Source organism: Chlamydotis macqueenii, chromosome 3 (genome assembly GCF_036417535.1).
Source record: "Chlamydotis macqueenii isolate bChlMac1 chromosome 3, bChlMac1.mat, whole genome shotgun sequence".
NCBI lineage: Eukaryota > Metazoa > Chordata > Aves > Otidiformes > Otididae > Chlamydotis > Chlamydotis macqueenii.
Window position 1 is genome coordinate 111114004 of NC_141558.1, and position 16698 is coordinate 111130701.

The 16698-nt window shown below is 38.1% G+C and overlaps 1 protein-coding gene across 4 annotated transcripts in view; it reads left to right on the plus strand.

Moving 5' to 3' along the window:
- ZDHHC14 (zDHHC palmitoyltransferase 14) overlaps positions 1–16698 on the plus strand; it is a 113597-nt gene that overhangs the window by 83262 nt on the left and 13637 nt on the right. For all 4 annotated transcript variants that reach the window (XM_086745875.1, XM_086745877.1, XM_086745876.1 and 1 more), the window contains exons 4-7: positions 5211–5348; positions 9348–9396; positions 14679–14781; positions 16566–16675. In XM_086745875.1, the coding sequence (XP_086602001.1) occupies positions 5211–5348; positions 9348–9396; positions 14679–14781; positions 16566–16675 (400 nt within the window). The remainder of the gene's footprint in view (positions 1–5210; positions 5349–9347; positions 9397–14678; positions 14782–16565; positions 16676–16698) is intronic.

Sequence of the window (16698 nt, forward strand, 5' to 3'; positions counted from 1 at the left end):
GCTCAGTTATCTTATCCATTTACCTATCTCCTCTTTTCATTGATGCTTCACCTTATAATCTGTTCAGACATTTTCTCAGTCTTTTTTGTTGGCTTCAGCTTTTGTTCTCAGACCCTGAAAAATTAGTCAAAACTGAATTTCTCCTGCAGTCCTCATAAGCGTTAACCTGTAGTAAGGCTGGTGTTACAGCTAAGCTGAATTAACACTTAACTGCTCCTGAAAGAGTCATTTCATCCCTTCTCTGGCAGCGGGTTCTCACTGCTTCCCTTGGGCCAGCTTTGGTGTTTGTCTGATGCTGTGATGAGCTGGTCTGGGGAGCTAGGCAACAAAAAATTAACCATAATTTTAAGTTCATCTGGCGCTGTCAGCCAGCTCCCCCCAGGGTGAAATGGACACCAGGCTTGGCGTAAGGACGGAGAGCCATAAACACACGGGTAAGAGATTGTTCATGGGACTGCTAGGAGAGAAGCTGGCCCATCTGTTCTAGCAGTAGTTCTCAGTTAGGTGCGTAGGGCTGGAACATCATACCACATCCTGAAGGCAAACACCTTGCTTATTTTGCTTAAAATTTAGTGCAGGAACATGATCTATCACAACATTTCTATCCATGGGATGCTTCCATAGACAAACTTTTCAGCTCTTGCAACTTTCTTCCTCCTTCATTAAGATTCTGATACTCTTTTTATTAACAAGAGTTTGATTACAAATATTTTTATTTTCTTAATTTACCTCAAATATTTTTACATTAACTTTGTCATAGAATAGAATTATAGAATAGTTTGGGGACCTTTAAAGGCCATCTAGTCCAACCCCTCTGCAAGGAGCAGGGACATCTCCAACCAGATCAGGCTGCTCAGAGCCCCGTCCAACCTGGCCTTGAATGTTTCCAGGGATGGAGCATCCACCACCTCTCTGGGCAACCTGTTCCAGTGTTCCACTATCCTCGTTGTAAAAAAAAAGTCTTCTTTCTATCTAGTATAAATCTATCTCCTTATAGTTTAAAACAATTACCCCTTGTTCTGTCACAACAGGCCCTGCTAAAAAGTTTCTCCTCATCTTTCCTGTAGGCCCCCTTTAGGTACTGGAAGGCCTAAAGGTCCTAGAGTCTCCTTATAAGGTCTTCCCTTCACCAAATTTTATAGAACTGAGAGCCCCAGCTCTCTCAGCCTGTTGTCATGGGAGAGGTGTTCCAGCCCTCTGATCATCTTCATGGCCCTCCTCTGGACTCTCTTCAACAGGTCCACATCTTCTTTATGCTGGGGGCTCTAGAGCTGGACACAGTACTCCAGGTGTGGTCTCACCAGAGCAGAGGAACAGAATCACCTCCCTCGACCTGCTGGCCACACTCCTCTTGATGCAGCCCAGGATGTGGTTGGCTTTCTGGGCTGCAAGTGCACATTGCTGGCTCATGTTGAGCTTCTTGTCCACCAGCACTCCCAAGTCCTTCTCCTCAGGGATGCTCTTGATCCATTCTTTGCCCAGCCTGTATTTGTGCTTGGGATTGCCCCAACCCACGCGCAGGACCTTGCACTTGGCCTTATTGAACCTCATGATGTTTGCACGAGCCCACCTCTCCAGCCTGTCAAGGTCCCTCTGGATGGCATCCCTCCCTCCAGCGTGTTGACTGCACCACACAGCTTGGTGTCGTTGGTGAACTTGCTGAGGGTGCACTCTATCCCACTGTCCATGTCATGTTAAACAAAGCTGGTCTCAATATCAACCCCTGAAGAGTGCCACTTGTCACTGATCTCCACTTGAACACTGAGCCGTTGATGGCAAATCTTTGAGTGCAGCCATCCAGCCAGTTCCTTATCCACCGAGTGGTCCATCTGTCAAATCCATGTCTCTCCAGTTTAGAGAGAAGGATGTCGTGCGGGACAGTGTCAAATGCCTTGCACAAGTCCAGGTAGATGATGTCAGTTGTTTGTCCTTTGGCCACCAGTGCTGTAGAAGGCCACCAAATTAATCGGGCACAATCTGCCCTTAGTGAAGCCATGTTGGCTCTCAGCAATCACCTCGTTATTTTCCTTAGCATAGTTTCCAGGAGGATCCATGATCTTGCCAGGCACAGAGGTGAGACTGATCATACACTGTCACAAATGTAGGATTGAATACAGCAGCACGTTAACTATACCCTATAAATATAAACCAGAACTGCAGTCATCACCTCTAAACAGTCTGTTATTCTTCATAAAAATGAGTTGCGTTTTTATTTGCTCAGCATTTTAAGTTTACAAGGATTGGAATTCCCAGTTTTTCTCAGCATCAGTAGTTTTTGGTTTCTCAATGAAGGTAAATCTTAATTTTGCTGCCAACATTGTCCAAGCCAAGCAGAGATGTCAGGCAGAGCTTCCTTTTCCAAATCATTGGTTATTCAGTTTGCAGACGGCTTGAGTGCCAGAGGTGAACCTTACAATATTGTGTTATTTCTTCATTAATACTTATTAAGCCATGTCTTTTTGTAAGTAAGAAAGAGCAGCTCTGGAGTTGGAAGAGTTTATATTTCTCAACAGCATTAGAAGTTTCTGCTTCATACATGTCTGTTTGTTTTGCCAGGGTTGGCTGTTTTCTCTTGCATTAACAGCTGAGCAGAGCAGTTCACAAGCTGTCAGGCTATTATCACTAACTTGCCTTTACACGCTTGTGCTCTGCTGAGTAGAATAATCCCTTGCATTTTAATATGCTGGTTTGTGGCATACAGCATAAATGTCACATCCCTTTCTGTTTTATAACTGAGGAAAATGAGGCCCAGTTTATTCATTCGTAACGCTCACGTAAACCCTTTGATGCTTTTCCTTTTTCATTAGAGTTTATGCAGATTTAACACCATAGCAGTGTTTTTCATACCCAGCCTTTTCTGGCTGTTTCTGCTTTACAGATGTCTTGGGTAGTTACTTAGCTTTGCAGTGATTGGTAAGGTATTTACTGGAAAAGCAGAGCCTTTCAGTTTACCAAGGAAGTTTGAAGACAGGAATTGGAGAGGAGTGACAAGCGGATTAAAAATGTCAACTCAGTCTTTAGTAAGGAATATATATGTGTGTGTATTTCTGTTTATAGATAGGGGTCTGTGTGTATCTGTATGGTTTTATGTTTGTGTTTATCTGAATCTATCAAATAGATGTCTGCAAATATCTAAATATTATTTCACGGCTAGAAACTGAGCTTTATGTCAATAAAATTTGTTGATTCTTACTTTGTTGGTATAGAAGAGAATGAATGTGTATATATAGAATTCATCTTCCTAAGGCATGTCATGATTTTTTTTTTCTGACACAGTAGGCTACAAAAGTATACTATGATTATGCTCTTTAAAAGACTCTATAACTCTTGTTATTATTTGCTCATACATTGTATTAGGTACCCATTAAATGAAGTAAAGTGTTTATCAGAACATAAGGACTCATTCAGAAGCACAAATATAAAAATAAGCACTGTTCAAATGCAATGTCAATTTATTTGGGGAATCAACTGTATTGCACTGAATAAAGGTAGTGCTGCCTACTCTTTTAGATACCAGAGTGCTTAGTTCTTGGTATTCTTAGCAGTTCTCATTAAATCAAAGTATTTATGGAGCCTTGTCCTAAGAAAGTTCAGTAACTTCACCTTGAATAGCCCCGTTAGAATTTGAAACAGATTTATGGCAGAAACATGTGGTCCAAACAGCTGTCACGCAAAACCATTTTAAAAAACCCTGAAAGTCTAGTGAACTCAGAAATCTGTTGTGCATGTTGTTTTGACTTTTTTTTTTTTTTTGTAATTTAAATGAAGATAATACTAAATACATCCTTCAAGGAAAACCTCTAATATAGGTCTTTAATATAAAGCTATAGCTAAAATAAACTGATGTGCTTGGACAGATGTGCCTTTTTAACATAGGGCTTGCTTAAAGAATTCAAATTTATAGCTTGCCTTTCCTGTGGAATTGCAAATAGTTTCATATCGGACGTCAGTGCAGGCATAAAAGTCACAGAAAACAAAACAGGATTTGGACAAGGATCAGAGAGTGAGAGAGAGTCACCATGAGAGCATCTGTCTTATGTTATGATCTTGGACTTGATTAAAAAAAATTCTGTCATTCTGTCAGTGTAATCTCTCAAAAAAAAAAAAGTTGGGAAATGACAGTTTGTTTCCTGACAATCGCTTCATTTCCATTACCTGGCATAATGGGACAAGGAGGGGGGCTCTAGGCTGCCTGGGGAGAAGCAGAGCCAGCTGTTCCCTCTGCCACTTCCCAGCACTGCGGCATCTCCCTCCGTGTTGGGGCTGCTCATTTCTGACTCACCTTGGCCTTTTCCTGTCTCAGGAACGAGTTAATCTCTCATTATAACAGGAAATAAGGGGAACGAGTTTGGTTTGGTAAAAAGAAGAGGGAGCCTATAGTGCAAAGGGTAACAGAGCATTCAGATGACATCGACCAATTTTTGTACCATGTGGTTTACAGACAATTCCTGCAAGATTGAATAGATTATTAAAAAAAAAATTTAAAAACCCAAACAAAAAAAACCAAACAAAACTAAACAAACAAAAAAAACCACAAAAACCCTAAGCCAAAAGAAGTATAACCAAATTTTGCAAGACTATTTGAATTTTAACACTTGAAAAATGGTTTATGTGAATGGTTTCGTAGTTTTTAATGGTTTTGTATGGCAGTGTCAACTCTAAGTGGAAAATAGTTTGTCTGGAATGGAGAATATTTTGAGCGAAGCAATAAAAGGAAGTGGGAGAGTGTAAATATTTCATGTGCCATAATGGATGGGTGAGATGATAGTAGACATAAGTCAGAGGTGTGATCAGACAGATACAAATAAAACAACATCAAAACATCAGTTTTGAGTAGAATCACTAGAAGAAAAAAACACATCTTATTTTGAAGAAATGAAATACAATTGAGTTGGTACTGCTCCACACGACAGTGGATAAATACATACTTATTGGTTTGACTGCACAATTTCTCACAATAATGCTGTTAGTTTAACAGGAGCTCACCTCAGCCATGCTTTGATTTCTTTAAAAGCTGTAAGTTTTCATTAAAATACTCCTTTTTTTTTTCTTTTCTGTTTTTTCCTTTCTAAATAAGAATTTCTCTGTGGCTAATTTGCAAATGCCAGATAAGTCATGAGTGTTAATATAGTATTCGGAGAGCTTTTTTTCAGATAAATACCATTTTATTAATTGTTTTCCATTTTTTTTTCTTCTGCCTCTCATTTCAGAACGGTTTGATCACCACTGTCCCTGGGTAGGCAACTGTGTGGGGAAAAGAAACTACAGATTTTTTTATATGTTTATTTTATCTCTGTCCTTTCTGACAGTCTTTATATTTGCATTCGTTATCACCCACGTCATCCTTCGTAAGTATGCTGGTGAAATCAGATTACGTATGTAGCCATTTGCTTGAGTTTCTTATTTTTAAGTTAATCTTTTGATCATTCAGGGTTTGTTTATTTATTTATTTATTTGACTTTTCTCTGAAGCTTCACAATCCCCCGTGAGTCCCATTCTGGTCTGCAGTAGACCTTGGTCACGGTAGTCATTGATCTAGCACTGGCTTTATCTTAATACAGTGTTAATTTTCTTAAATTTTTTTGTCCTTTTATGGCTGATTTATTGGAAAAGCAGCATGCGTGCTGTATGCCTAAGTATACACACAGTACCATTTTCCTAAAGAACTTTTGTGTGCTTTTAAAACTGTAAGCATGGGTCACTTGCCATCCAAACAAACAGATAAATTACTATGAAATAGACTGGAGCTATCTTACACTTTTTGTTGTTTGCTATTTAGTTTGACATCTTTCTCTACCCTATTTTTAACACAAGTTACTTTCATTTGCATAGACATTCTGAGAATAACCAATTCATAACAGAGTGAATCAGATAAGCTACTGGAAGATGCATATTCATGAGTTTGAGACTGATTTTTATTTGTATTCTGGATTGGGATTGAGGGGAGGGTATTTTCAAGACTTTTTATAAGTACTGTCTTTTTTTTTTTTTTTCCACACACCTGACAAATTTTATTAGCTCCTGTATGATCATGAAGATCTAATTTATGGTGATAAGTTATATGATTTGTCTTTAAAGACCTTTTGTATGTTGTGGGGTTTTTGAATCCACTATCACTAGGAAGCTTAAGAGTGTTCTACCTTTTCACTAATTATATAGGCTATTGCCTTGGACAGTATTTCTTTAATCATTTTGGAAATATGATCTTTTTATTTCTTTGTATTCTATATCACAATAGAAACCTGATAGAAGTAATTACTTCCATTTATAACACATTTATAAAGCTAACTTGATAACGGCAATATTTAGAGACTGTTTTACTGAAAAATATGCCACATTGTGCTCAATTTCCTAAATTGCTTACACTATGCAGGGAAAATTTGCATTTTAAAAAGCAGAACTCTTGCTCTTATTTCTGCTTCACAAAGAAAGATAAAAGGAATGCGCGGCTCTCCTATAGCTCAGAAATCTAGCACCTAGGCTAGGACTAGGGGCACTAAATTTTGAGAGAGTTTGGATCAACAAGTTGTTCTCACTGCCGGATACAGCATTTCTAATACCAGTGGAAAGAGCAGAGAAAGGATGTATGTTTTGTTTAAAAAGGGAAAAGTAATTATTGGAAAGAGAACACTTTCCATTAATACTTAAATCCTTGACATTTATTTGGGCGTACATGAGTATATACATACGCACCTTTTACATTTAAGAAGGAAGCATGAGGTTTTTTCTGTCATCTGTGCTAGAATTGCAGTAGTTGAAAACATTACCAGTCTGACAATGTAAAGCTACTTTTGAAGCTAGCCTGCCTTTGTTTCACAAAGACTACAGTGCTTTTTTAATTAGTTTTCAGCATATGAATTACCAATATTTCATGTTCTGTATGTCAAGTAGATTTATCCAGAAGATTTTAACTTTACAGTGTCCATACCTAATTGTAAGTATGAATTACACAAAGATCAGAGACATGAATTGTGCCTCTGTGTGGCTGAGAAGATCTTTAGCATTGTTTAGGTGTTACAGATAAAGTATAGTAAATGTTGAATGCTGAATTGTCTATCAGCTGTAAAATATTCTTGCTATGGAGGCTTAGCTACCTTGGATGAGACAGGAAAAACCTCCTTACTTCTAAAGATTGGTTGGTCCTCAAAGGCAATGGGAGCAGGTATGAATTGTGATTACTTCCTCACTGTTTATTTGCCACATTTGAGCTTCAAACAGAGCTTTCAAATTTATCTACTATAGTCTTGACCCTGTCCAAAATAAGAGTTCTTCACAAATAAATTCTGGGTTGTTTTTTTTTAATCGTATCAATCACTCCACTCTCTCTGTGCCCACCATGCTTCTAGAAGTCCTCATATCTACCTTTCTAATAGTTACCACTCAACCTTTTTTGTTCTGTTTTGCAGCCCTGCAGTTCTTTGGCTGATGCTGACCAGTAAGCAGGATTCTCAGTTACTTAATCTGAACCTTTGCACTTGGCATAGACTGCTTTGTGGTAGCCTATCTGAATAGTTTCAGTTTTTAGACCTGGGACTGTGATCTTCCTGTGGTGTTTCAAAGTCACCCATATGTATTTCCATAAGTCCTGGCAAAATTCTTAATTCTGGAGGAAGTCCTGCTGACTTAGTCAAATCCTATTCTTAGCTTTTCCAAAGACAATCCTAGCAAGATCAACTTCAGCAACACTTTATTCTAGATATTCTGTGTTAGACTCAATGCCTTCTGACAATATTCTTTTAGGAAGGGACTGAGAGATATTTATAGCAGCTTGTAGGCATTGATGTTAAAAAAAATAATAATCCTTTCTGGTTCATCCTAATAGGGAAGTTCTTTCTCTGACCTTGTTGATGACATAGGAAACTTTTTTGGTTTTTGGTTTCTTTTGATGGAGAAAAATTTTTGAAATTTGTATCATTTTTAATGCATCTTGCAAGCTAGCATTTTTATCACTTTTGGTGGGCCTAAGGGGTGATGAGATATGAGATACATCTTAACTTTTTGTTTTCTGTGCCCTTCTGAGGCATTCATTGGAAATTTGCCCTGTCCAGGGTTGAGAACATGTGTACATAATATTATTGAAGATGATAAAATGAATTTGTAAATCAGATACTTTAAAGGTATTGTCTTGGAAGATTTTCTTTGTCTCCTCAAGCTCAACACATTTTCAGTAGTAGTGTCTGTTTTCACAGTTACTCAGCTCTGTTGGAGGCATCGGTGTTTCAATTGTTTGTTGCCGTGAGGAACCTTTCCCTTCTTATATATTGGGAACTGCTGGGAAGAGTGTGACTGGCAGTAGAGATCACACCTACCTGATGCCATTGCCTTTAAGGATCCTAAAAGTAGTAAGAAGGTAGGGGAAGTTCCATTAGTCTTGTGCCTTGAGGCTAAGAATAAGTTATGAGAGTCTGAAAAGGTTCAGAAATACAAGGTAAGTAACTTTCTCTTTTTAACAGCAAACAGTAAAATTGACCAGGTAGGCCTAGAGAATATTTATATATGTGTATACACACCCATATATATTTTTCTTTTTTGTTTTAAAGACGAAATTCTTCTCTTTTCATACAAATCTTCAGATTAAGGTGAAAATTTTTGCTGTGAGAAAGACTTTCACCCTGATGCATTTAAATCATTTAAGTTAGACAGCAAAATGCAAACTATGTGCCTATAGCTATGTGACACTGACTCAATTTCTACAAACTAATTCACTTGTTGCAATCAGCAAATTGTCAAATTACGCTTTTTGATTAATATCTCATTGTTGTGGAACCCAGGCAGATGCTTCTGCATCTCTAATTCATTGGATCATGCTGGTCTTGAGCTCTTTTCAGATGGTAGATATTCTCTTATTTGCCAAGAGGCAACAAGCACCTATTAGAAAAACCTTCTGTGCAGGTGCAGTAGGAGCAAAATAATAGTCTAGAGAACTTCGGCTGCTTCCAGAACAAAGGAAGGGAAAGTTGAGAATCTGAGTTTATAGAATACATTTTCCAAGTCAGAAAGTTGCTTTGAAAAATAGTATTTCAAAATTAAAAAGTAGCTTATATTTTTTTTTCCATATTAAGTCTGAAAAGAACAGGGATAATTGGAAATCTTGTTCATGGGAAAGTATGTGTGCATCCATTTGGTATGACTGAGAAAATACCCTGCAGATGTTAGACCTGATAACATACCCAAAGTGTTTTTTCTCATGTTGTTGCTGCTGAGCAACATATTCTCAGATTCATATTAGTAGATCTATTCTATGATTTTTTTAGTTATCTTCAAATATTAGTTGCATTAACTATGGTGAAAACGGCCTGTAGTCCAATTTCGTACTCAGCTGGTAATTTTGGGTTCTGTTTCTACAGGTTCTCAACAAACAGGGTTCCTCAATGCCCTGAAGGACAGTCCTGCAAGATATCCTTTCACTGAAACAAATTATAGATCTTGTTGCAAAATAACATCTGAGATGCATTTTTTGCTTTTTTTTTCTTGCTGTTGTTGGAAATGTGTATTTGGGACTTTATCAGTTACTGATTTCATCGCTTCCTGCACCACAGGATTTCTTGCCACACGTTGGAGATAGGAAAGAGACTATAGCCTGGGATGTTTTTTATTCTTCGTCTTTTGCAGGGTACTACTCTTGACAAAGATCTGTAGTTTCCATGTGTGATGAAAGTACGCTCCATATATTTGTGATGGAATTCATACATATATCTCACTCTATACCCAGACTGTGGTTTCATTTAAAACATTCAATAATTCTTCTGCTTTTACAACAGAAAATATCAAAAATTACTGATTCTGGTCAGGATAGAAAAAATAGATTGCGGAACAGCTGAAACCATAAGCTGTCCCTAAAGAGTTCAATTCCTGAAAGTATTCTTACGTTGATTTACTGGTTTTAGAGAAGTCATTTTCAAGTATCAACTTCTGTTAAGTTACATAAAAGTATACACATGCATACACAGGGACTTCTATTGTTGTTCAGCTTGGAAAAGAGGAGACCCTGTTGTGGTCTTTCTTTATATAAAGGAGGCTCATCAGAAAGACATGGAGAGACTTTTTACCAGGGTCTGTAGTGACAGGACAAGGGGCAAGAGGTTTAAACTGAAAGAGGGTAGATTTGGGTTTGCTATAATAAAGTAAGTTTTTACAATGAAGGTGGTGAGGCACTCGAAGAGGTTGTCCTGAGAAGCTGTGGATCCCCCATCCCTGGAAGTGTTCAAGGCCAGGCTGGATGGGGCTGATCTAGTGAAAGGGGGAGCTGGACTAGATGATCTTTAAAGGCCCCTTCCAGCCCAAACCATGCTGTGGTTCTGTTCTGTAAAAGTTCCATGTTCTTTTTGTAAATTTCACAGGAGCTTTCTGTATGTATGGAAAAGGCTCCTCCTGTCTGGAAGCAGCTAACATAATGGAAAAAATGGGGGCTGACATAATTTCAATTTAGTTTCTTCCTTACATTTCTATACAGACGATAAGCTTCCCACTCCTTATGTATATGTTTTGAATGGTTTGTGTCTGAATAAGCAGTTTGCACCTCTCACAAAGATACCGTAAAAATAATTCTTTCCCATACTTGTGCTGAGGAAGTCTTTTGTCCATTCTGCCTCACACGATTTGCTCTTTTCCACAGAAGAGTAGGAATAAAAAACTCTTACTCTGCCATTTGTGGTTATGCATAAAGACAGACCTCTCTTTCCAGGTAGTTTTTCCAAATGTCAGATTCTCAGAATTCTGCAAATACAATTTTTTGTGTGAGAGAGTTTATCAGGTAGAGTCACTGAGTTGTAAATTCCCTTTTTAAACAAAGCCACGGCTCAATTTTTTTTTTTTTTGTACAAATAATTTTACAAAGCACAAACAAACTGTTCTAAGTAGCACAACAATAGCTTCCAATTAAAACAATTACAATCACTTCTTACGAAAGATGATTCTTTCATACTGTTTTCAAACTGAGAATAGCTTTCAGTTGTTCTTAAATCAAAAAGTAATTGATTATGCATTTGGGGATCCTTGTACAGGAACAATGGGCTGCTTATTCATAATTTGTGTTCAGAGATGTGCTGCTTTGAAAGACTCAGCGCATCTTGTAGAAATAGCCTGGTTTGATAGTGATATGTCTGAGAATTTAATAGCTTGGTTACAATTCCTAACAGTAAAAAATTAAATTGTCCAAATAATATTGGGAATGCTGCTTTGGAGCAAGCCAGTCAACTGAGGCACAGAGAACATTGCCATTTCTATCTTGCTAGCAACCCTGTGTGAGATACCAAGGGAATGTTATACCATATTAGACTAGTAAGTTACACTTTATATTGAGAATATATTGCTTTTTTTTTGGTTGATTTTTCATTAGTGGACTCATGTTTAATTAATGGAGTCATGTTAATCTAACATAAACCACCCCTACTGTTGTAGAGATCTTTTCGGACCTTGGTGTGGGGAACTGAAAGAAGTCTCTTTCCTGGGGAAAGAAGTCCCTTTCAGTGGGGAACTGAAAGAGATCTTGACCTGAAAGGAATTCCCTTTTTTTTTTTTGTCAGTAGCAATTACCATGTGGAGGGAGAAACTCACTTTTCAGGACCCTTTTGAGTGTAATCATGGTGAGGACCATCCTGTTAGTGGTGTGTTCAGTCATCTGATGGGGTTGCAGGGAGCCCTTCTCCCTCTCAGGTTCCTCTTTTCTGACCTGGTGATTCTTCCTCTTGGTCTTGGTGCGTAGACTCCACCCAGCAGTGCTCTTCTACAGCATTCCTTACAATTTCTACCCTCTCAAAGCCTAATTAGGTGGACTTGTATTGTGCATAATGTTTTGAGGCTGTTTCTTTCTTTTAGACCTTTCTGAACCCTCTGCTAACAACAGTCGACTTCCTTACCCATTCTCCGTCATTCTCCTTGCTTTAGCTGTGGCTGTTGCACAGTCAACTGAGACAGAGTTCCTATCTTGTGTCGATTTGACTCCACATAGTGTGAGGATGAGATGAGAGAGTGAGAGAGTAGTGAACCTACTGCTCAGCAGTGCACTTTGGTCATCCTGCTGCTTTTGGAGCAGATTTGCTCAGAATGCAAATGGCTCTTTTCTGGCTTTTAAACCACTCTGAATGAAGTAGGTTCTAGGGGAAGTTATACAGACAATTCAGCTATTTCCCAACTCATTAGATGAGATCAGACCTACAATAGAAGACTCTTCCCTGTTAACTAATATTAGGATTATTTATCACAAATACTTCTGTCCATCCATGTGTTTTCCAGTCTGTATAAGGGTGAGGAGCTGTCATATTTATCTTCCACTGATAGGTTCAGTGATAAGGATGTTTTTGTATGTTTTAAGGCTGTGTCCTTGCTCTGGAATATTTTGAGTTGACGTTGTCTTGGAAACTGACTTCACTAAAGGTTGGCATACAGTTAATATACAGATTATTTTTATCCTATTCTTTCCCATTTTCTTGTTCCTGCTGATTCGTTATATGTGTTTTTCTAGCAACCAAAGCCGTTTCTGCTGTTGATTCATGTTCCCTAAAAAACAATTTACTGTTGAACTGCTGTAGAAAATAAGTCTCAAAGCAGATGTATTCTGAGTTCATAGCTATTGTGTGTAAATAAAAATATATATAAATAAAAAACTGTGGCAGGAAGCCTTCTGTAGAAAGTTGCTCTTTATGCTTGATTATATAAAGTTTAGAAGCAACTTTATTGTCTTATTGCTGAGAGGATGACTCCTTTAGAGTGAAAGGAATGATATAAACTGTAGTAAGTATGCAGCACTGAGTGCTGACTGACTCCTAGTATACCAATCTCACTTTTTAAAGTCTGGTTAATTCTTTATGGCTTTTGAGTTATGCCATTTATAAGGAGTGAAAACACAGGTAGTTTGAAAGTTAAAAAAGAAAATGAGTGAAAGATGCAAGCTTAAAAATAATAGACAACTTGATAGTGCGGTCTTCTTTTAACTTATATACTGCGCTGAGGCATGTAGTTCTGTGCTTTTGATCTACATTTCTGCAGATAGGGGAAATGAGAAAAGATAAAGGTTGGTCTTGCAGTGCTTGCTTTGTTAATGACATATAGATGACTGATTGCTGGATAATTATATATTCAGGGTCAATATCATAGAATCATAGAATGGTTTGGGTTGGAAGGGACCTTCAAAGGTCATCTAGTCCAAGCCCCCTGCAAGGAGCAGGGACATCTCCAACCAGATCAGGTTGCTCAGAGCCTCATCCACCTTGGCCTTGAATGTTTCCAGGGATGGGGCATCGACCACCTCTCTGGGCAACCTGTTCCAGTGTTGTACAACCCTCATCGTAAAAAATTTTTTCCTAATATCTAATCTAAATCTACCCCCCTCTATTTTAAAACCATTACCCCTCATCTTATCACAACAGGACCTGCTGAACATTCTTTCCCCAGAAATGTTAATAAACCCCTACAATTGCTTAAACACCATTCTGTAACTAAACTCCCAAACGTTCTAGCGGTGCACACACGCAGGTGAGAAAACACCCTATGAGCTCACGCATGTGTACCTCAGATGCAAGTCCCTATTGTTGCACCCCATACTGGCAGTCTGCTGTCTGGATGCAGGCTACTAAGTGTCTGGCAGGGGGGGTGCTCTGTTTGGGCTAGGCAGATCCCAGCAGAGTGAAATGTGGCTCTACAAAACCAAGTTTTGACTGCTGCTGTTGCCACTTCAAATTCTCTTCTGCCATTTTTTGTAATTTTCTGAGGCTGATGCCTCCTTCAAAAAGCCTTCTTGTAATTCCTCAGCTGCTGTTTAATAGCAGCACAGTGAGTTGGGAGTTGATAGTCTTCCTCTTTAACATGATAAGATGTGGGCAAATGCTGCCCAGTTTTGGGTATTCAACCCCACCTCAACTGTTTACACTTACAGGCTGAACAGGAGTTGTTATCCGGGCTGTTTGCAAAGACTGGGCCGTTCAGTCACCCCCACAGATTATATGTAAGCTATAGCAAATATATAACTACCCTCAAATGTTGTTATTTGAGGGACTTGAGAGAGCAAGTGGACTTTGTATTTTACTTGGTCTCGTGCACCTTGGTGCTGGTGTTAGGATCCACATCGACAGCTTAACTTCAGTAACAGAAGCAAGACAGGAGAGTCTAGCAGGTAGAACACAGGACTGAGATGCAATTACTCTGTTGTTATTGTTGCGATACATATGAGCATAGATCTAGAACCCTTAGTCCTGGCTCAAAGCTCCCATGGTGCACCAAATATTTGTGCAAACATACCTGTTCAGTCTTTGCTATTCAGCTAGCCTTGGGTTACCTCTTTAGTGGTTAACCTTCCCTTCACGCCATCAGTTTATTTACTGTTACTTACCAATTCACCAGTCTTAATACAAGTGTAATGACTTTTATAGGGTGAACATGAAAACTTGAATTTCAGGAATCAAGATCAGAACCACTTATCAGTAGTTCCTGGCCTTTTTCAATGTGCAGACCCTTAAATATTTGCTGATGTAGATGCTATTCAGTGGCCTTTACACTAAAGCTGACTGACAGTAGGCTTACTTATCTGAGTTTAATTTTTGCTGACCCCTTTGAAGTACCCAAAAGATCTCAAGGGACTTGTGGACTGTAAGTTGACTACTCTGAGTTTTGTGATTGTAACTAGTTGTTATTGGATATAATTTTTTTTTTCATTTGCATATATTTCCTTGACTGTCAATTACTGTGCTGGAAGCTGTGGTGTGTTTTTTCTCAGTATGGTCTATTGTTGGCCTCTCAGGTTTTCACACGTATTTGATCAGCTCCAATCAAACAACAAATGAAGATGTAAGTTCATAGTATATTTCTACATCTATGTTTTAAATAGTAATGAGGAAAAGATGATTAATTCTAATTGTATGGAGTTTTTCCTCTGTTATTCTTGGAAAAGTCATACATGCCTGCATAATTTTGTGAATGCCTCAGTAGCAAAGAAGAAAGTAACCTGGTCATGCTCGATTCAAAATATCAGAAGAGATCTTTTGGTGCTATTTGTTATTGTTTGACGATGTCCTGGTTACATAGTGTGTCCATTATGATTTACACCTACAAGACCTGCATCTTGAAATAGGAAAATGTAGGAGAGAGGAGACAAAGAAACAAGTATATTTTGTACAGTAGGAAATTACTAAATATTTTTCAGTATTTCTTTTTCACTGGGAGTCCTAAATATTCTTTGACTCAAAAATTGCTTACTATAAAAATTGCAAAGTATGTTGAATTCTCAAAACAAAAATTTCATCCTTTATTTTATTTTTTCCTTTGAAATTTCTTTGCCAGTCTGAGGTCTAAAACCTCTGGCAAGGAGTATATCATTAATTTAAAGGTCAACTTTCTAATTTCTGCAGTTGTCCTATTTTGCCCATAGGTTTCCATTGTTTTGGTGTGAAATTATGTTTATGTGGAAGCTTCACGTGTCTTCCCCTAACTAAAAGGAGAAATACAAAATGAATGAAAGGAGAAAATAAAAATGGCTAGGTAGTTAATGGTATAGAAAGCTTGTTGGAATTTAGCAAGTACTCTAACAAATTACTGCAAGTTTAAAATTATTTTATTGTCATTTTTTGTTGTACCTTTTTCATAGGTATCTGGTAAATGCAAAAGTAGCATCGCTGGGACTGTCAAACACATGTTTTGTTGTTGTTTAAGGTCATGGTTAAAATTATAAATTTTACAATAAATACTAATCAACCAGGAAAAATTTACCAAACAGGCTCAGGATGAATTGTGCCTCAGCATCAAGTATCCAAGCAAGTAGCCCGACTTTGAAGAACGCTACATCATTAGCAAGACAGATTAGATACACTGGTATTCCTCAGTTATTAGGTTTAGGCCAATCTTGTCTCTCTAGATGGACCCAGCATGTTTCCATTATCCCCCCTTCCCTCAAATAAATGTCTCTTTTGGGTTGTTGAAAGTCAGATAGCGGCGAACTGCAGCAGTGTAACATGTCTGAATGTCAGGTAAACTGCTTAGTAATTCCATTTAAAGCATACATTTCCAGTTGAATACAATAAGACATTTTACTTAGGCTCTCAAGTATCTCACAAACAGCAAAGCAAGAAAAAGCAAGACTGGCTAAAAGAAAATGTAATATGGGCTAAAAGGTAGTAATGACTGCAGTTGCTTCATAGTACTTTAGTCATTTGTGGGCATTAGGGAAGATAATGTTGTGTGGTATTGCACAGCTTGAGAACTTACCCAAGAGTATGGAAAATCAGTGCTCTATTACTGACTTTAATGGTATGTTGCAATTGAACCTCTTCTGTAGAACATACCATAATATTTGCAAAATTAAGTTTAGACCATTATGTTTAGACACTGAAATTCCTGCTGTCAGTATATTGGTCCTTTGAGATTTTGGGTGGTCTAAATCTACGGAGGTAAAGCACGTGCTTGCTGGTAAGATTTTAAGGTCCAGCCTTTCATAACAGCCCAGAAAGTGTGATCATGGGTTTTCTCTGGTCTGCCCCTGATGTAAGTAGCATGTTGCTGCTTTGGTAACCCGTAATTTGTCTCAACCGTTTTCTGAATTGTATTATATGTGATGCATCTTGTTCATATCTCTTCAGATTAAAGGATCATGGTCAAATAAAAGAGGTAAAGAGAACTATAATCCATACAGTTATGGCAACATCTTTACTAATTGCTGTGCTGCACTCTGTGGGCCCCTCTCTCCAAGGTAAGGGTATCAAAAGTATTGTT